The sequence below is a fragment of the Aythya ferina genome (genome assembly GCF_964211825.1).
Source record: "Aythya ferina genome assembly, chromosome: 9".
Lineage (NCBI taxonomy): Eukaryota > Metazoa > Chordata > Aves > Anseriformes > Anatidae > Aythya > Aythya ferina.
In genome coordinates, this window is record NC_140305.1 from 9,418,247 (window position 1) to 9,439,609 (window position 21,363).

At 39.4% G+C, this 21,363-nt stretch overlaps 2 protein-coding genes across 2 annotated transcripts; one reads left to right on the top strand and one right to left on the bottom strand.

The window, feature by feature from the left end:
* Window positions 1–376: 376 nt before the first annotated feature.
* COPB2 (COPI coat complex subunit beta 2) lies at window positions 377–14,815 on the top strand. The gene is made up of 22 exons (XM_084530286.1): window positions 377–460; window positions 1,154–1,291; window positions 1,943–2,029; window positions 3,998–4,124; window positions 5,092–5,240; window positions 6,092–6,238; window positions 7,330–7,429; window positions 7,566–7,708; window positions 7,930–8,129; window positions 8,698–8,808; window positions 9,078–9,166; window positions 9,304–9,410; window positions 9,697–9,840; window positions 10,479–10,609; window positions 10,909–11,116; window positions 11,348–11,458; window positions 12,247–12,461; window positions 12,709–12,801; window positions 12,881–13,061; window positions 13,196–13,264; window positions 13,942–14,034; window positions 14,472–14,815. Exons 1-22 carry the CDS (start codon window positions 458–460, stop codon window positions 14,565–14,567), a joined length of 2,742 nt encoding a protein of 913 aa, XP_084386412.1. The 5' UTR covers window positions 377–457; the 3' UTR covers window positions 14,568–14,815.
* Window positions 14,816–15,013: 198 nt separating this feature from the next.
* Window positions 15,014–21,044, bottom strand: MRPS22 (mitochondrial ribosomal protein S22). The gene is made up of 8 exons (XM_084530287.1): window positions 20,636–21,044; window positions 20,029–20,183; window positions 19,291–19,455; window positions 17,957–18,100; window positions 17,388–17,471; window positions 16,694–16,839; window positions 15,410–15,518; window positions 15,014–15,185 (listed from the first exon to the last, which is right to left on the bottom strand). The coding sequence occupies exons 1-8, from the start codon at window positions 21,027–21,029 to the stop codon at window positions 15,093–15,095; spliced, it is 1,290 nt and encodes a 429-aa protein (XP_084386413.1). The 5' UTR covers window positions 21,030–21,044; the 3' UTR covers window positions 15,014–15,092.
* Window positions 21,045–21,363: the final 319 nt, after the last annotated feature.

Sequence of the window (21,363 nt, forward strand, 5' to 3'; positions counted from 1 at the left end):
AGGGAACAGCATGGAGCTGGGACAGGGGAGGGTCAGGCTGGGGGTTAGGGACAGGTTCTGCACCCAGAGGGTGGTCGGGCACTGGCACAGGCTCCGCACGGCGTCGCTGAGGGCGGTGAGGGACCTGTTCCAGCTCCTGCGCGGCCGTGCCAGCAACCCCCGTTACAACCGTTACAGCCGTTACGGCCGTTACCGCCGCCCTGAGGTAACAGCGCGCGCTGCCTCCCCCGGCCGCCTACAGCTCCCAGCGTGCCCCGCGCCGCCCAGCACGACGCGTCCCGGACTACACGTCCCGGCATGCCCCCCGCGCTCCCCCGCCCTGCTCTCGCGAGACTCGGGCAGGGCGAGGCTCACCTCTCGCGAGAGCGCCGGGCCCGGAAGCTCCACGTCGGAGGGCTCGGGGCGGCCGGGACGGGGCCGGGGACGGGGCCGGGACTCGGCGGCGCCGCGCGGGGCCATGGTGCGGGGGGGGGCGAGGGAGGGCACGGCGGTGGGGGGGGGAGGCCCTGGTGGGGGCAAGGGGGCCGGGGGGCGGCCGAGAGGGGCCCGGGGGGCTGCGGGGGATTGCGGGGAGCTGCGGGGGGCTCCCAGGCCGCCGCCCCATCAGGTAGGCGGCGGCGGCGGCAGCAGCGGGTCCGTGGCGGCCCAGGGCCTGCCCTTAGAGCTCAGGGTTCAGGACTTGGCGTTGGAGTTGTGAGTGGAAATGAATTTGTAATGCGCAGATGTTTCCTGTGGTGACAGCTGTCCTCTTTGCTGTGTAAAAGGAGTCATTTTCTGTTGTTTGCTTTGGGTGGAAATTCACTGTACTTTAGTAGATCGGGGCACCAGAGAAGTGTGTGTGGAGATGGGCACCGCATCTTCTCCTCTGCCTGTGCTGGGGATGCTGTTTATAAATATAAGCATATAAATGTCATTAATTTCACTGAAGTAGATTAAACAAGCCTGCTGCCATTGGTAGAGGTGTGCTGTTACCAGAAATCCCTACACACACGAAAAAAAGCAGATGGATAGAAAAGAGTAGTCCTCTGTCTGTCTGAAGAGCAGAATTGACTCCATTTATTTCAAGGTTTAATTTCAGGCTTCCTTCCTCCATTGTTTTCTTAGGCAATTGTATGTTGATGAATTTACCATTCTCAATTTTTTTCATCTCTAGCCTCTCCGACTTGATATCAAGCGAAAGCTAACAGCCCGGTCTGACCGGGTGAAAAGCGTAGACTTGCATCCCACAGAGCCATGGATGTTGGCTAGCCTTTACAATGGCAGTGTCTGCGTTTGGAATCATGAAACACAGGTGATGACTTTGGTTTTCCTGTACTGTGATTTTTTTGTAACTGACAGATATATTAATTCTGTTTCAACCCCATATATACAAGAGAAATCTTGAAGTACTGTTACTGGGTGACTGTACTCTCCCCTGACTTGCATACAAAAGTCCTTTAAATAATAGATAAATAATATATTGAGCAGTAGCCATAATGACACTTCATTTCCTACACATTTTTAAGTATGAATCCTTTCTGCGTTTCTTGCACACTAATGCCTTTCCTTCTGAGACGTGAGAGGATTCTCTCTTGTACTTAACATTTGTATTTTTGAAGATCGAAGCATTAGACCTTTGCTTCTCTGTCAAGTATGGTTGAAATTGGGCAGCAGCTTTAAAAATTATGTGTGAGGAGCGGGAGGTGTCTGGGGAGAATGGAAGGAAGACGTAAAGGTGAACAAACAGGCAAGTATCTTCTTTCTTGAACCAGGCATCCTGCTTTAAAAAAAGTGTGCACGTAGTGTTGTAAGATGCTGTGGAGTGTTTGAAAGACAACTTTTTGGACGACATTAAGAAAAGCTGAGTTCAAAACTGATATTCTCTCCAGTGCTATAAACATGTTTGTTTGTGTTTTTTGTTTTTATTTATTTATTTATTTATTATTATTGTTGTTGTTTTTAGACCCTTGTGAAGACTTTTGAAGTATGTGACCTGCCAGTGAGAGCTGCCAAATTTGTGGCGAGGAAGAACTGGGTTGTTACAGGAGCTGTAAGCTGTCATCTTTTGCTTTCCATATGCAGTACTAGGTTCTCAAATTCATTTTCATGCCATTCCTTTGTATATCAACTACAAATATGATTTGATATGAATTTGCAGAATAATGCTTTATTACAGTTCCCCTAAAACTTTCTCCTTTAAGTAAATTTAGAACCTCAAACTTTTCATTTGAAAGGAAAGTAACCTAGTATTGTGGCTAGTGCAAGGTAGGTCTGGATTCAACTTTTACTGTCAACTGGAGTGCGTCAGCACCCGATTTCAACTAAACTTGTAGTGCTGCTTTAGCTAAGCTGAAACTAATGGTTTTTAAAGGTAAGATGATGTACAAGTTGCTTTCTGCCCTTGTTCCTGGCTTTATTCAAAGCACAATTTTCTAAGTTTTGTTCACCTCTGGAAAAATACTCTGGTTTTATTCAGTCAGTCTGCTTTGAGAGGAATTGTTTTATTCTAATCTTGCTAACGTTTTGCTCTTGATGGAGTGAACATTGATTGGTTCTTAATCTGGTGTCCAAATTATTGCCATATTATTATTACAGCAAATTAAAGTAGGAGATAGGTGTCAAAACATGAAACGTGTGTTAATGCAGTAACCTCTTGCTGAAGGGCTCTTCTATCTGTCTATGAATCAGCTTTCAGCTTAGACATTAAAAAGTTGTATATGGAAAGTATGGGTAATCTGTTGAAAAGTCAGATTTCTCTGTGTTGTTTGTTTTTTTTTTTTTTTTTTTTTTTTTAATCTAAACTGATATCTAATGCCTGAATTTTTTTGTCACGTATTTTTTTCTTTCTAGTATAGTCATTTTACTGTCTCAAGCTGCCACGACATACTTAGTTCAAGTGATTGGAAGTCAGGGCTGTTTCCCCAGAAGAAAAACATTTGCCAGCACAAGAGTTCAGACGTGCATGGGAACTGGATTAGGAACTGATGAAATTTAAAATCTATTTTTATCAGTTTAATTTCACCTGGATCAATTCCTCAATCTGATTCACTTTGGAGCTGTATCAGCCTTACCTTTCACAAGGGAGGCTACAGTGCAGTGGCAAAGAAATGATGAGGAAAAATCAGGACAGCTGCTTTTAGCAGCAGGGTCAAGTCTTCATCAGAGTGGATATGAAAATGTGACATGGGTCCTTGCATATTGTTTGTGTTGCACGTGCATTGTGCTGAGTGCCTTGTTTCATAGGAGCTCCTGTTCTTTTCTGCCATTCTGTAAGTTTTCTGTAAGTGTTGTTTTTTAAACAGGCATGTGTGAGAAAGAGAAAGGTAGAAAAGAAAATTCTTTGGATAAAGCAAGTAATACAGAATTTATCAAAACACCAAAGTTTCGTTTACTCATGATCTTGTACGTCACAGTCACTAGTAAAAGTTCTACAACATGCCCTATTCCTTGTCAGACAGTTTTTTCAGAATTGTTTTTTTATAAAAGGGTTTGGGAGTATTGCTTTTAGGAATACTGAATCTGAAAACTCAAGTTTTCTTTTTTATATTTGTTTTTGACCCACCCCTGCCATTCAGTTGAGAAGCAAGTTGAACTCACTTTCCCATTTGTTTTAGTGTTACAGTTTATTTCCTTCTGGCCCAACAACATTAACGTTATTGTAAAACTGATGTTGGAGAACCTTGCTTTTAATTTTCATATTTGCATTAATTTTCAAAGTGTTTTTCCACTTAGCTTAATTTTAAGTCAAAGGCCATTTAAAATTCTTCTTTTTTTAAAATGGAATCTTAACTGAAGTGTTTTTTATTTTAAGTGCCTTGGAATAGGATTGGGTAATTTATAGACTTCTGTACCAAATTTTAATTTGTCTTGTGAAATAGGTATAGAAAATTTTTCTTAAACTTATTGTTATTGGAGACTCTTTAATAGTGGAGTGTTTCATCTAGCTACCTTGCATTGAATATGAGATGTATGATACAAAGAGCCCCATTTTAATTGTTGCTTTTCATCTCTTTCACAGGATGACATGCAAATTAGAGTGTTTAATTACAACACCTTGGAAAGAGTTCACATGTTTGAAGCACACTCAGATTATATTCGTTGTATCGCGGTGCATCCCACGCAGCCTTTCATACTGACAAGCAGTGGTAAGACTTCTTTGGTATATTTTGATATTTTTTTAATCATCTGTTTTTAGGCTTCTGTTCCATGCCTAATGAGGAATTGCACATTTTTCCCAGTTTCTGATGAAATAGGAATCCTTGAACAAGTAGCCAGCACATCAGTTGTTATTTTTTTGCCAGATATATTCAAGTTGTTTTTTTCCTAAATATTACAGCTTATGCTCTTGTCAGAGGAGACCTAATAACCTTGTTGCTGAATAACTGCACAATGTAAAGTTGGTGTACCTCTAATTACCTGCTATTTGAGAGTTTGCCATACTTAAGTTCCAATTTTTAAAAATATTTGTATAACAGCTTGGAGTATGTTTTCAGTTGGCAATCTGAATTGAAGCAACAGGTAACTTCTGTCTGTTTTCCCAACATACATCAGAGCTCTGTTATTTGCGACAATCTATTTTATTTCAGAATGAAAAACAGTAGTATTCCAGCAAATCTTGCCAAGAACGTGTACTATTTCATGGTCCTTAGTCCTTTTCACTCCTGCAAGTCTTGCTAATGCAGTCAGAGCTCTACTAGAATATAAAGAGTGTTTTGTGTTAGAAGCACTGTAGTTATTTCTCTGCGTTTTGTTGTTGAAACTAGCATACCTACACTTGAAATAAAGATAACAGAAAGACAGGTTGGTCATTTCTGCTGCCTTTTTCTTGATGATCATGACAGCAGATGCTGCGGAAGGTAGCACAGGTCTAATTCTTCAATGTGATCTGAAAAGGAACAGGATATATAGATGAGCTGGGCAGACTCCTTTTTTAGTTTTATAACCATTTTACCAGAGAATCTTTTAGGTGAACCTATATTCCCTTGTATTTACAGATTTTAAAATATTTATCTTGAGTTTTATCTTGAGTATTAGCAGTGCCTTCTTTCAAGGAGAAGGGATGAATGAACTTCAGAATATGTTAAACTAACTGAAGCTTTTTTTTTTTTGTAGATGACATGCTTATTAAACTCTGGGACTGGGATAAAAAATGGTCTTGTTCTCAGGTGTTTGAAGGACACACACATTATGTCATGCAGATTGTCATAAACCCAAAAGACAATAATCAGTTTGCCAGTGCTTCTTTGGATAGGACAATCAAGGTAAAGAATTTTTTTTCACTCATTACTTATCAGACAGAGCACACAAACCAATAATACAATTGGAAAGTGGGGTTAGAATTCTTAAAAGCAGGTGCAATAATAGATTTTTTTTGTGCAAAGACCTGAACATTGAGTTACTATGCATGTACTAAGTCATTCAGTATATTTGCAAGTTTACCTGTCACCTCTAATCACTGAAATACGGTTCTCTAAACTTTATTATCACTACAAAAATTATATATAAATAATAAGTATACATAAATTATCAGTATATTGGCTGTAAAGATGCCAATTTTGATTTTGTACATCTTCAGATGCTGAGATTAGATGTGTATAAACATTGATGTGATACTCATGGGAAAATATAAGTGTATCTACAACTTGATTCATTTTGAGTCCTCATTTAGAAAGAGATTTGTCATTTAGTGTAACTGGAAAAATGTAAAATTGGGCGCAAACATGGAACTATTGTATGCATAAAAATTAGATTGCTTTTTCTTGGTCTTCTAGTTGGTTTCATAAATGGCTTTTTCTGCTTACAAGCATTGTCTTATTTGGTTGTATGTCCTGTAAGAAAATGCTGAAAGAAACCAATTTTATTGCTTTCAGGTGTGAGGCCAAAGTGTGCAACTCAGAATGATTTTTCTGTTTATTTTGTTTAGGGATTGGTAGTTTGATAAGCAGTTGTTCATCTTCTTCACCTAAAGGCATCAACCGTATCTTTGGAATTCTAAATTCCAAACATTAGAATACATATGCTGTTTGGCAAGGTTGATGAGAGAACCTTGATGAGAAAAGATCAAAAAATTCTTATGGTTGTGTTTGGTTTTATTTTTTGTCTCCCTGGGAAGGTGTGGCAGCTTGGTTCTTCCTCACCCAATTTTACTCTGGAAGGCCATGAGAAAGGGGTGAACTGCATCGACTATTACAGTGGAGGAGACAAGCCGTATCTCATCTCAGGTGCAGATGACCGGTTGGTTAAGATTTGGGACTACCAGGTATGTGTTCAGCTTTCCATGAACTCTTGTACAGACTTTGCCATAGCAAAATCATTAATGAAGAAATAGGGAAGTGGACTTGAAAACATCAACACATCTTTCTCATCCTTCCTTGCAAAGAAAGAACTGGGGGCAATATTTCACAGTACCTTTTCCAGATCTTGTTAACCAATTAGAAAATATGCTGTGAATTCTTCAAATTAATTTAGAGATTATTTTAAATAAATTTTGACATTATCGTGTTGTAATTGGTGTTGGCTTTGTACCCCTCCCTCTTTTTGTATGCACACGTGCTTGTATTGACAGTTCACAGGGATCATCAAGTCAGTCATTGCGTTATTGCCTCACTTGAATGCTCTACAGGAAAGAAACAGATTGAATCCAGGGACAATTGCTGGAACCTAGAGCTCATAAGTACTTCCTGTGTACAAATGCATAAATGGCCAGAAGGCCAAGGTAAAAATTGTGAGATAGGAATCTCAGGTTTTTGAAGTGTAGTGTCCTAGAGTAAATTGAAGCTCAGAAGTTAAAGCTATCAGTGTTAATTAAACTACACATTGTAGTAATGACTGTTAGCTAACCGTGCTCAAAATTTTGCCACCCTGTACAGCTGTATACTCCTCATTGCCTCAAGCAGAGGAGACTTTTCTTTCACAACTGTGAGTGAACATCCTTAACAAAGATACAAGATCTTTCTTCATCTATACATCAGATATATATTTTGCTCTGATTAAGTGAACTCAGCTCTTTCTTGCTTTGATCTATTGTGATACTGAGCTCAGAGAAAGGGATTTTATTTTTTTTTTGTTAAAGAAGAAACCCATCAGAAAATAGAGAACCCATCAGAAAATAGAGAGAAACAACAATGTCAAGGGAAATAAATACTTTCTTGTGGAGAAGAGACGTTAACTCAGCATGATTGTAGTTTTGTAATATGTCTAATGCTGGTTCTTTATCATCTTGGAAATGTTACTGGAAGAACTCCAGAAAAAATGTTTTCAGGGAGATTTTGAATGTTTTTCTTTAACGAATGAATGCTTAAGTGTAGCAGTGTGTTTATTATCTGTACCTGTCCATGTGACTTTTTGCAGAATAAAACATGCGTACAGACACTGGAAGGACATGCTCAGAATGTGTCGTGTGTCAGCTTCCATCCTGAATTGCCAATCATTATCACAGGCTCAGAAGACGGTAATTGGGTCTTTTCTGGTATATGAAGGAAAGGGGAAGAACTTGTGGGAAACTTTTTTTTTTGTGGTGTTGCTACACGTCTCCTGCCCTTGGGTTGAGAGAAGAGATAAAGTACATGTATTTCTTTTTTCTCTAGGAACTGTACGTATTTGGCATTCAAGCACCTACCGGCTGGAAAGCACACTCAACTATGGTATGGAGAGAGTGTGGTGTGTGGCCAGTTTAAGAGGATCCAATAACGTGGCTTTGGGCTATGATGAAGGCAGCATTATTGTTAAGGTACCATTAATTATTTGAGATGAGTAATGATGATTCATCAGTGTCCTATGTGCAGAGAAACTTGTTTTCTGATTCTTTGAGAATAAGTTAAAATATTAAGCGCATAGCGTTTTAATTGGCATTTTTAGACAGAGACAGGGTATTTCACTAGATATGTTGAACTGAAAAGAAAAAGAAATCTATTTTCTCCATCTGCTAAGTTGTTATGCTACACTTCCTAGCTTGGTCGTGAAGAACCTGCCATGTCCATGGATGCAAATGGAAAAATTATTTGGGCTAAACATTCAGAAGTGCAACAGGCTAACTTGAAAGCTATGGGAGATGCTGAAATTAAAGATGGAGAAAGATTGCCGCTGGCTGTAAAGGATATGGGGAGCTGTGAAATCTATCCTCAAACAATTCAGCACAACCCTAACGGACGGTAATTAACTTCAGGAAAAAAATATTTAAACGTTTCTGACTTCTCCTTTTATTACTTTTTTTCTTTTATACTGGAAAACTTTGCATGTGCCCTGATTATAGCTGAGAGCATATGAAGATCAGGTGTCTCAGAGCTAGGCATTGGAAAATCAGAGTAGTAGATGGCCCTCACTAGTAAGAGCTCACAGCTAAATAGCAAAGTTGGACATTGTAGACAGGAGAAGGAATATTAAAAAGGGAAAAAAAACAACTAGTAGGAAACTATGTTGTTCTATCACTATTTTGAATCACTTTTTGTTAACAGTTAAAGGGATACAAGGTAAGAACAGCAGCAAAGTGGAGACTAGAAGCAAGAAATGATAGCAAGTAGCTAGCAACATGAAGCAGGGAAATCCGGATGTGATATTTTTGGAATATACCAAGCTTTTTTATTCTATCTGCATTTGCAGTGATTGTATTATCACATACCTTCATTAGTTAAGAGACTTAATACCTTTTCAGATAATTTGTGTGCTTCATCTGTTGAACCAAACGCATCTCTGACAACTTACATCTTTTTCTTGCTCTAGGTTTGTAGTAGTGTGTGGTGATGGTGAATACATCATTTACACAGCGATGGCTTTGAGAAACAAGAGTTTTGGTTCTGCCCAGGAGTTTGTATGGGCACACGATTCTTCAGAGTAAGTGTTTGAAATTTTTCCTTTTTATTAACTTAAATTTCTTGCTGCTAGGTTTCAATCAGTACAAACAGTAAGTCGAGCTGGAGACCAAAAATTAGTTTTGATTAATGAACTCTTTGTATCTGTACTACTTAAAGTTTTTCTGTTCATCGTACTCCACTGACTTTTGAAAACAAGATGCAAGGTGCTTTTTTTTGTAGCAGCGTATTTTAGTAGTTTGCTACTTTGACAGGAGAATAATTTTTTTTTACAATGCAATCTCTGTTTAGATACGCAATCAGGGAGAGCAACAGTGTTGTAAAGATATTTAAGAATTTCAAAGAGAAGAAATCATTCAAACCTGATTTTGGAGCAGAAGGTGAGTATTTGCTTTCAGAATACACATGTTAATGCTTTTTTTTTTTTTTTTTTTTTTTTTTTGCACAATGCAAACTTGTTCCACCTATGTTTTCTTGTATCTATTATATATAATAGATATAATTATATATATTTCAGGTATCTATGGTGGCTTCCTGTTGGGGGTCAGATCTGTTAATGGTTTGGCATTCTATGACTGGGAGAACACAGAATTGGTTCGCAGAATTGAAATTCAGCCCAAACACGTAAGTTATGAGAGGGAAATGAAGATATTTCCATGTCCGTGTTTACTGAGTGTTGACTGAACTGCTGATTTTCTTTAATGAAGCTAAGCTGTCAATCATAAATTCTTAAGTTTATCTCTGTCTTGTATCTAAAGGGGAAAAAAAAATCCTATATATGCGTTGGCTTATCAGTTTCTAAAGCTGCTATGAGGGTTTGTACAAATTACAGTTTGTACTTTTTCCCTTCTTAACTTGGGCGTCTCTAAAATAGTGCCATTATTGATTCTGATTTCTGATTTGAATACAGATTTTCTGGTCCGACTCGGGTGAACTTGTCTGCATTGCTACGGAAGAGTCATTCTTCATCCTGAAATATCTATCAGAAAAAGTTGCAGCAGCCCAAGAAACACACGAAGGAGTCACTGAAGATGGAATTGAAGATGCTTTTGAGGTACCTCCATTTAAAAGCTTAATGTGACTGAGATTAGAGATTGCTGAAGCAACTCTTCCCTGAAGATCACTGTTAAATCATTTTATTTGGGATGCTTTGGGTTATCCCTGAGGAAAGTAACTGTCTGAAACGCAGTGTTGACACATGCCTAGATTTATCTTCAGTCATTTGTTTGCTACTTGCATAATTATAGAGGTTATTTTTAAAACACGCACTTGAGTATTATGTTCATGTAGTTTAAGCTCTTTCTGCAATTTTTATGTTTTGAAATGTGATCGAAGATTAAGTTCAAAAAAAAGAAACACAAAACACAACCACCACTATCTGTGAAATGTCAGAAACAAATTTCATGAGGAAAATTGACTTGGAGTATCTTACTTAACACTTTGTTTGGTACTTCTTTCCTGGATTTGTGTTTTAGTTAAATAATGAGGTAGAGATTTATCTCACAACATTTTTTTAGAAAACCAGATCTATTTCTATTACTACAATTATTCCAATCTGTAGCCAGAGTTCTTTGCAATTTGCCCAACTATTTGTTGAACCATAGAATATTACCTTTAATTTGAAAACACAATGGTTTTACTTATGTAAAAGCAGTTTTTTATATATCTAATTAAATTAATTTTACTTTGCAGGTTCTTGGTGAGATTCAGGAGATAGTGAAAACAGGCTTGTGGGTAGGCGACTGCTTTATTTACACCAGTTCTGTGAACAGACTCAACTACTATGTTGGAGGAGAAATTGTCACTATTGCCCATTTAGACAGGTAAGTTACTGCAGTAGGTTGTAAGCAACCTTTACATCTTTTTTTTTTCCAGAAGAAGTAGGTCAAGGTGAACCTTATCTCCCACTTGACCTGAAGTGTTACTTTTTATTACACATCATGCTAATAATGTATGTTCTAAGGCAGAGAATAAACAGTATTATGTGAAAGTGTAGAAATACAGTAAAAGTTAAATTTTTCATGTTCATGTTCTTGTTACTGTAAGACCTATTGTTTTTTTTTTTTTGTGTTGTACGTGGTAGTAGACCTATCCAAGATGAATATTCTTTGTTTTGTTTCAGGACGATGTATCTTTTGGGGTATATACCTAAGGACAACCGACTTTATTTGGGTGATAAAGAGCTGAACATTGTTAGCTACTCTTTGCTGGTCTCAGTGCTTGAATATCAAACTGCTGTGATGAGAAGGGACTTTGGTATGGCTGACAAAGTTCTTCCCACAATTCCAAAAGAACAGAGAACCAGAGTTGCACATTTTCTTGAAAAACAGGCAAGAGAACTGTATTTTTTTTGTCATCAAAAATGTAATCAGTTTATTCACATTTCTATTTGAATTTCTTAATCAAAAACAAATGCATTTTTTTCTGTAAACTCTTGTTAATCATCCATATTTATTTGATAACACTGTTATTAATTTTTGATTCAGAGGGCTTTTGTTAAAACATTTACGATGTTATTTGACCAGACAGGTCATGGTTTTACTTGTGGACTTTTATTTTAGGGCTTCAAACAACAAGCCCTTGCCGTATCTATGGATCCAGAGCACCGCTTTGAACTTGCTCTTCAGCTTGGAGAATTAAAAATTGCTTATCAGCTTGCTGTAGAAGCAGAGGTAAGCATACAATTTTTTGTGGTTCATACTAATTCTGAATATGAGTGAATCAAAGAGGCCCTGTAAGAAAAAGCAATGTGAGGACACAGTACAGTTCTCTGAACAGTGTACATGTATGTATGTCCCCAACTTTCTCCCTGGAGTTCTGCCTGTAATTCAAAGGCATCTGAGCTGTGGGATGTTGAAGAATGTTGTTTGCTCAGAGAGATACAGAAACTCCTCCTGGAGCCTTCAGATGCTTGCCCAAGAAGAACAAAGCCTTAATCTTTAGTGTTGAACAGAGAGAGGAGGAATGTCATGACTGAAGCCTCTGGGCCTTCGTTCCAGCCTTAGCAAACTTGGATAATTTCTGATGTACTAGGAAGGCTGAAGGCAGTGATCTGTCCTATAGCTATTATTAAGATAAATGATCTCAATGTTCCTTTTGCAAAATAATGGAGTAAATGATAAAGAATTAGTTACAGACACAATGCCTTTCATACATATTGATGGTTAATTTGGGAACTTTCCTTAAGGGAATATTACTGTCTAATTTTCCAGACTAATCTCGACATTTAATGTTTGTCATCAAACATGGAGGGAGAAGGTAGGAAGTTATGGTTGTGTAATGATCTGCATGTAACAGTGTCATGCTGTGAAGGTGCAGTATTCATTGTATTTTAAAGGGAAGACAAGTGTAATGATAGAGTACGGTACCTTAACAGGTAAATTTGCTTTAATCTTCAAATGCTGTTCAAAAATGTGAGCTTTTATTTTTCTTTACCTCCCTCCCTCCTTTCTGCCATTAGTCAGAACAGAAATGGAAGCAACTTGCTGAACTTGCCATTAGTAAATGCCAGTTTGGCCTAGCCCAGGAGTGTCTCCACCATGCACAAGACTACGGAGGACTACTGCTCCTGGCCACAGCTTCAGGAAACGCTAACATGGTGAATAAGCTGGCTGAAGGAGCAGAAAAAGATGGCAAGAATAATGTTGCGTTTATGAGCTACTTCCTCCAGGGAAAGTAAGTAGCAAGTGAGAGTTCTCATTGGGCTTTCTCCAAATGCCTCACTACAGCCGACTCACTATATGTGCAAAGATAGTGGCACGTACCTTTTGATAAGGGCTGATTCTATTTTATGATGCCTATTTTTAAAATCTGAAATGAAAGCACATTAGCTGTTTTATTCCATGACATTAATAAATCTAATGTAATGCAGAAGTCAGTCTTCTAAGCTTACTGATTAAAATCACATTTTAAACTCTTACAGGCTTGACTCATGTTTGGAACTCCTGATTAAAACTGGGCGTCTCCCAGAAGCTGCATTTCTTGCACGGACATATTTGCCAAGCCAGGTTTCAAGGTAACATGAAATCATGTGCATAGTATGAATAGTATTGTCAAAACTAGCTGTGTACAAAAAATATAACTTGCATTTCCAGGGTTGTTAAATTGTGGCGGGAGAATCTCTCTAAAGTTAACCAAAAAGCTGCTGAGTCCCTTGCTGATCCTACAGAATATGAAAATCTTTTCCCTGGATTAAAAGAAGCTTTTGTTGCTGAAGAGTATGTTAAACAAAGTCTTGCTGACCTGCGGCCGGCCACAGAATACCCCCTTGTCACTGTAAGTAAGAAGTGGGAGTTCTTCTCAAGAAACAAATACTTGATCTCGGATAAATTCAACTTTAATCAAATCAGTTAAACCACTTAAATTTCATGAATGCGTCATTAGTTTTTTTTTTTGCTTCTTTCTTTTAGCCCAATGAAGAAAGAAACTTACTTGAAGAAGCAAAAGGTTTTGAGCCTTCTGGAATAATGGCATCTCAGGTCAGTGTTACTATTAAATGATGTATTAAATGATGAAGTCTAAGAGGCAACTGTGTTGTACAGTAATATCTACCCTGGAGTGTATTTCACCACAACGGGCAAGCTATTGTTCTTGGTAACTGGACTGCAAGCACTGCAGCCCAGTTCCATGTTCTTTTCCCTCAGACTTGACTACAAAAGTAGATTAAGAAAAGCCATCAGTAGTTACAGAATGAATTCTGTGTGTATGCTTACCTTGGTTTATCTTCTGTTAGAACTTTGTAGTAACTTGCACTGTTATTTCTGAATGTAATTTGTAACATGTTAAGTTAAAATCATCTTGCATTAGAAGCTGAAACCACAGCCACCGGTGTTCTTCAGTTGTGCTTCAGTTCTTGAAATGAACTGACACTGGAGGCTGTTTTTATTATATCAGTTCTATCATCTACTGCTTTGAAGTCATCTACTGCTTTGAAGTAATGGAGGTGAAAAAAAAGTCATAGGTTCCAGCGAAGTGAAGACTAGAGCACTTGGTAGCCTCAAAATGCGAGTCCAGGATTACGGAGGGAAACTTTAGAAGATAACTAAGTCTTAGAGGAGGTGCATATGTGTACTTATGGGTCTGCTGTTATTTATTTACCTGCTTTTGTCAAAAGAATTTAAATTCAGAAGAACTTAAAGGATCTCATTTTCATTAGAAAAAGGCTGAAGAACCAGTTCCATCTCCTAAACCTGAAGTGATGAATACAGTATTGCAGAATTCCGATATACTTCCAACAAAAGATCAAAAGGTACTGTATTATGTTTTAGTAAGGGAAGGAATGTTGTGGCCTAAAGAGTAATAATGTCACTTTCTAGTTTGATATGAAGCAGACTCCTGAGGTCTAGTAGAGGGTGTGGATCCTTTCCTGTTGTGTGCAGAAACTACACAGCACTGTAGACCCATCCCTACAGCTTTGTGGGCTTACAAGCAAACAAGTGGATGCAAAACACAGTTGGTTACAGCATGGTAACAAGTAGCAGCACTGAAAGCTGCTTTCTTACCAAAGAAGGCAGCTTTTTTCTACAGGTTATTTTAGTATTTATGCATCAGCTGCATTGCCTCAGGCTTAATGTTTTGCAGAATGTTCTAATACCTCATATAGAAACATACAGAATGCAGCTCCTGCTATTAGCTGCCTAACACCCAACCATGTAAGTATCCCTGTAACCTGGACTTTCTTCCTAGACACTTCTGGACTTGGAAGATGACCTGGATAACTTGGACCTGGAGGATATTGATACCACAGATATCAATTTGGATGAAGAGATCTTAGATGAGTGAATACACTTCTTAAATGACCAAATCAACTACTTACTCCAGATAAAGGAATGAAGTTCTACGGACTGCATCCTCCATGTTAACTTGATTTTTATACACAAGATGGACCATGTAGTGAGAGGGGAAGACCTAGCAACTGTACAAAAAATCAGTTTTCAGGGTGGTGAAATTCAAGATGTAGGCCTGTTCTAGTGCATATTCAAAACATTTTCATTTACAAACCAATTTAATAAACCCTTTTAAATACTCTATTCCCACTTCCCAGTATTTTGAAAAGTAAAATGAATTACGGCCAATGTTTTAGCTTCAAGATACATCACTAAAGGAATCCAACACAGTTTAATTCCAAGTTTGAGAGAATGACTGTTGTGAGTTCACTTACTGTATGTTTGAAACCAGCAAGCTTGTGTAATGATTCCCATTATGTTTTGGTACAGAGTTCTCTGAAACACAGTTTTCTAAGGTATTTATTGTGGAGTCCTGTACAGAGGTTTGTAAACAGTTTAAAGTGATGAACTATGGTTTATTTCATGAAGCTGTAGAAGTAGCCATTGCTTCCTCATAAGCCTGGAGGGCCAACTGTATATAGCCTTCTTTTTGTGATTCAGTTTTCGCAAAGACCTAGAAACAGGACAGAACAGATTAAGGTACAGTTAAGAGCATATATGCACACAGACTTCATCATTCCCATACTCCATCCACCAGCTCTAACTGAAATCATGGTGCACTTTTTTTTAAAAGCAGGATACTTCTAGTTAAATAAGGGGGAAAAAATAACCTCACAAAGCTGCTGGTGTTTAAAAGCCTTTTCTGTACTTAAATAGGTTTGAAGTAGAAAAGCATACCTTGATCAGATCAACTCCCTGAAGCTTCCTTTCTTCAGCTTCTTTTGCTGACTGACATTCCGGATGAAGCATATGATATAGCGTGATTAAACTTGTAGCATCATCTAGCCTAAAACAAATAAAGGCTTGTTTGTAGCAATTACTTCATTTAAATACATTTAGTTTGTTTGCACACCCACAGGTGTTCATACACTCACCTAGCATACAGTCATTAGAATACAGAGCTAAATAGGTACCCCATAACTTAATGTAACAGCAACCTGTTCGTGAGGAGACCTGAAACACATGAACACTAACCTGTGCTAGGTAAGGTACATAAACTAATTCATCCTGATGCACTGTTCAGTGGTAATAAAGCTGTTTATGTAAAACAGAACAAACTTGTATCAGGTGTTTAGCAGAACAACTCTGCCAAAGAGAAGTCTTTTAACAGTGCAGTATCTTTTAACAGTGCAGTAACTGGCATTACTGCAGTATTAGATATCTCGTCACACCTAGCCTGTGATTAATTTAAAACTGGAAAAGGGGATTTACTTGCATAAACCTAAACAGTTATGGCTCATATAAAAATTATGGCAGATAAAGATGCTCCAAGGTTTGGTAGCTTAAGTCCAGATATTTTAATTTTCTCTTTACGATTTCAACTGAAACTTCCCTCTATTTCTTCATATCCTGAGGTTTTAAAGTAATATCTAACCATTAGAAGTTTCTAACTTCAGCAGTAGGAAATGAATGCTATGATCTTTCTCAATTTTGAGTTATACTTTTAGAAGTTTCTCCTGGCCCTAGAGCCCTTTTGAACTGCTAAATAAAACTTGTTTTACTAAGCTTATCAGCTGTTACGGAAAACCATCCATTTAAAATGAATGTGTGTTTACTGGCTACTCTTGTCTCACCCAGCAGTTGCAGTCAAGAAGAAAAGCTACTTAGAAATTGCTCCAAAATCCAGATTATGTCAGTCTTAAAAGCCAAAAGTGATAGCAGTAGCACGTGGTTACAAGATTTTAAGACTGGTAGTGCCAGAAGTGGAAGTGTACCGCAGAAATAAAAGAAAAAAAAACAGCAACTGTAAAAGGCTGATTTCTGCAGAAACTGACAGCTTTGCTTATACCATAGTTGGTGTTTCAGAATCTATATAGATAAAATCACAGCTAGCCTAGAACTTCATGCAAATACAACTTTTACACATCTTGAAGAAATACTGTTTTTCTTTTCAAACACTGGACCTTAGTGTTTTCCATTTGTTTAGATAAGCAGAATTAATAACTAACAAACACCACTTACAAGTCTCTGTGGATCATATCTATTAGTAAGCCATCTGTTTTCTTTCTGTTGACTAGGTACCAAACCATGCCTCCAAAGTGCCTTGTTGAACGGAGCAGATCATATTTGGCATGTTTCTCAATGTCATCATATGTCCGATGATGAACCTATATACAGAAAAGGTTCCAGTGTCAATACCATACACAGAGCTTAATGACAGTTTCTCCCTTATACCTCTTAGGAGTATTTCTTTTTAATTCATTTTCAGGCCTCTCTAAACTGTGGCAGTAAGCCACATGCTCAACCACATTACTTTAAAGCTTTACACATGTAATAATTTGGAGTAACACTGGGATAACCCAGTTCTTAGTACTCCTATATAGATACTTGTTGACAGAAAGCTAAGTATTAGCTATGTACTGGCAATCTGGGGAGAGGAGGAGGAACATAACCTCTGAACCTTCATTCAACTGCCCTCAAGTTGCCCCCAGATCCATTCTTCAGGGAAAGAGACGGTGGTCTTCTAATTATGATTTAAGCAGGACCCTATTCTAGGAGAGTTAAGAACAGCTCATCGCAAAGATAATGGGTAATCCCTATGAGGACAAAAAAAGCACACACCTTAACAACTTTGATCCCCAGATAACACACTTACAAAATCAACGTAAGTTCTTCACTAATGTTATTTTATTAGAAAAATTAAATATGAACTTACTCTAATATAGTCAGCTGAATCTGGCTCAAACTGAGCAATGCACATGTTAAGGATATCCTCGTGACGGTCTTGCTGAAACACAGTCTAAAACAACAGTTCAAATTCAGAATAGATTCTGTATCACACCATTCCATCTAAAATTAAAATGGCAAAAAAAATATTTCCAGACAACAAACACAGCAAGCATCCCCTTAGTCATATGACAAAATAGCAGAAAGTGCAGTAACTGCCTTGATGACATGAATAAAATTTTTCCTTAATTTTTTTTTTGTGGAACACCAGTTCACATTTTCATATTTCAGTTCCATCGATGCACAACAATGTGGATTTCCAGTATGACAATATTTACAACTACCCTTGATGTATCTTGTTGCGACCTGGAATTCTATTTTAAGTATTTTAAGCAAGTTACACTGATTAGTTCAAGCATCAATAATTCAAGCACCTTGAAACATACAAACCAACTAGCTTATTCAGAGCTACTACTCTGTTCAAACAGCACAGCATCACTATCACAGCACAATCAAATACATAAAAATGATCAGTTCTCAAAACCAGGACGACCTTACCACAAGGTGTTCATCCTTGAATACCGCTGGGGGAATAACTCTGCGCCCTTCTTTTGGGAAGAATATCTGTATCATTCGGTCTCGTTCTTCCCAGGTTGCTTTGCGTAATACACCATTTGGTTCTCTAACTACAATGAAACGTTCCTTGAAGAAAGATAAAAAGGAACGTTATTTCTCCCAAAGTGTCCTCAGCATAATCAGAACCATTTTAAGTGAGATTCTTGTTGGACAAAGTGCTTTAATACCAAGATGACAACAGTAATAACAACATCTTTTTGATTGTTAGCATGTGTTAAATTTATCATTTTTCCCCTCTGTACCTTATACATCTATACCTTTACTGTATGACAGCAACTGCGTATGCATATACACTAAAAGCTACAGCTCTGCAAAGTTTAACAGACAACATAACTAACAGTCAGAAAAAGGAGTTAGTTTTGTTTCTGGCCTGATTTTACATATTTAATAACTTGTACTAAATTGATAATGCAAGTGCTTTTGTACTTTTTCAACTTCATTTCAGAAATAGAGGCCAGAATCACATAAGGGCAACTTCAAAACAAAAATAATGCACCAAATAGAACAGTATACTCAGATCCATCCACAACTATATTTGATTTAGGACTGCAAACAAGTAAGAGTCTGTTGGGATGAAGTTTTCAATACATTAAGGCAGAGGAATTAACAGCAGGTTTCTTGAGAGAGCTCTCAGATGGAATAATAGATAGGACACATGGCAATTCATTTCCAAGAATTTATAGGCTGACTTCCTAGAATCATAACTATTTGTTGAGTACCTATCCAGACTTTTCTTACTTATGAGAAGGTAGGTGTTTCATTATACAAACCAAATAAAAGGAAATCTAATTGTCCTTATCGCCATACTCCACAGTTCTACTTTACAAGTGTTTCTTCACAGCTTTCACATGAATTCATTTACCTTTTCTCTTGTTTTCCACCAGATCCTGTCAATCTGGAAGTAGCCCTGTCTTTTGGTCTATGTGCTTACACCTTAAGTAATTCAAGTCCACAGAAAGCTTCTAAGAAGTTTGGATACACTCAGCACTCCCAGCAAATCGTAAGTAGCTGCTTTTCACCCCCCTCCAAAAACAACCAAACAAACAGAACACCTGTTTGTGAGTACTGGAATGTAATTTGTCATCGGTTAGAAGTACACATTTTGGAATATGTGTCTTTGTATTGCATTGTATGAAAGACCAAGTTTACAACTCCTCGTCCTTTTTGCAGACCATTATAGATGTTTTAATAAAACCTAAAGCTAATTCTGAAATTAAGAAAAAGCTCTTAAAATAAGTTAATGGATTTTTACTTACACGATGTGGAATCGAATAAGTTAAATCTGTAAATATATATTTTGTAGTTTCAACTCCTTCGAGGATTTTGTCTTCTGCTAACACATCATCAATTGGCTCTCGTTCATCCAAAACAGGGGGCATTGTCAGCTTTTCTTTAGCTTCCTTGATAGCTTTTTTTGTGGCCTTTAAAACAAAAAAGTAGTTTTAACTAATTTTACAGTTTAAAAAAGAAAATCACCATATTGGAAAGGCAACACAATTTTGGGTCAAATGTTTTCATTCAGAGAGAAATTTAAAGGTTTTTTTTGTTTTTGTTTTTTTTTTTCCCTGTAGTTATGGAAAAAGCAAGACACAGATTCAATCCCTGTGTAGAGGGATCACATCAAACCGATGTGCCATTACCATCACTTAGGCACACTGCTGGAAGGTCTAAAATTCAAATCCACTTATACCAGTGCAGACACCAAGTCATTTTTTCAGGCATTTTCCACGGTAAATTTCTGCCAAAGTATAAACACCAGTGAAGTGCTTATATAGTAGCTGTGGTTACTGAAAACCTGACTTGAGTGAGGCCCCAGCAGCAAAGGGCAGCCGGGTGTTCCCAGGACTGCAATTTAAACCTCACATAAACGCACTTAAGTGATGTAAGAAGTGATGATAAAGAGATCCTGTCACTCAAATACATATATATATATATTTGTATATATCTGCTGCCATTGCCCAAGGCAAAAACAGGGTCAATGGCGCCTTCCCCACCTCCTGCAGCTGCTTTTCCGTCAGCAGCTTGTACTTGGGCGGCTTCAGCTCCTGCTTCACCGGCCTGAACACCTTCTGCAAGTCCAGCCCCGTCATTCTGTAGAGCAAGTCCTGCACCGCCTCGTCCGTGAAGGAAGGCTTGCCGTCCTTTTTCTCTGCCGGAGGATTGTACACGCGCCATTAGCCGGGTGCAGGGGGCAGCGCCGCGGGGACAACGGGGGGGGGGTGGCGAAGGGACCCTCCGCGCCGCCTCCCACAGCCCCGTTCCCTCCTCCTCGGCAGCCCCCAGAGGCGGAGCGGGGCTCCCCTCACGTACCGCCCGCGGTCCCCGCATCCTGGCCGAGCGCCCGCTGAGGCTGCGGCCGCCGCCAGCCCCACAGCGCCCGCGCCGCGCCCCACAGCCGCCCGCGCCGCGCCGCCCGGCCCCACGCTCCCAGCGCCGCCATCTTGTGCCCGCCCCTCGCCCCGCCGCCGGGCGCTCCGCGTCGCCGCCGGGGCACGCCGGGAAATGGAGTCCGCCCGCTGTGCCGGGGTGGCAAAAAGACGCTGTCCCCACCTCCCCCCTTCCCCATTTACCGCCTCAGTGACAGAAGGGTGCGGTCCCCACCCGGCCCGGCCGCCCGGGGAGAAAGCAAAAGGCGCTCCCGGTGCGCTCGTGTCGTGAGCACGCCGCTGAGGCGGAGGCGGAGGCGGGAGCCCGCTCCTGGCAGGAGGCTGCGCTCCTGTCCCGTCAGCAGCGGTCTGCCCCGACCCGCCTCAGCGCCAGGGCGGCCTGCGGGTGGCTGACACAAAACAACCCCCCCGAGGCTCTCTCTGCGGATTTGGCACTTTCGGGGTGCCGGGAAGGACAGGCTGGTGGCAGATTTTCCCTCAGACCCGTAGCCCCGGGGACGCCGCGGGCAACCCGTTACTGTCCGCCAGCACTTGCTGAGGTGGCGCTGTCCGGGCTTCGCTTTGCCGTTCTGGTAAAGAAGGGAAAATAAATAACCATATTCAAGCATCAGACCAAAATAAAGCTTTGTATCCAATAGATACAGCAGATAAGATCTAATGGCTGTGAAGAAGGGGCCACACGATTGAAACCAGCATATTATTTCATTAACGCAATGGCTGACATGCTGTAACGGAGCATGTTGCAATAGGTGTTACTTGGAGTTTATTTTTGCTGGCTGATCTCTATCTTCTGTTGTGTATTTCAGTCTTATGGACAGCAGTTAGGGGCGTGTGAAACAGAAAGAAAACCTACCACTAGAAGGCAAGCGTCTCTTGAGAGGCCCTGAATGCTTCAGATTTTAAAATGTTCAAAGCCACACGTTGATGCCAAGTGTCTGGTGA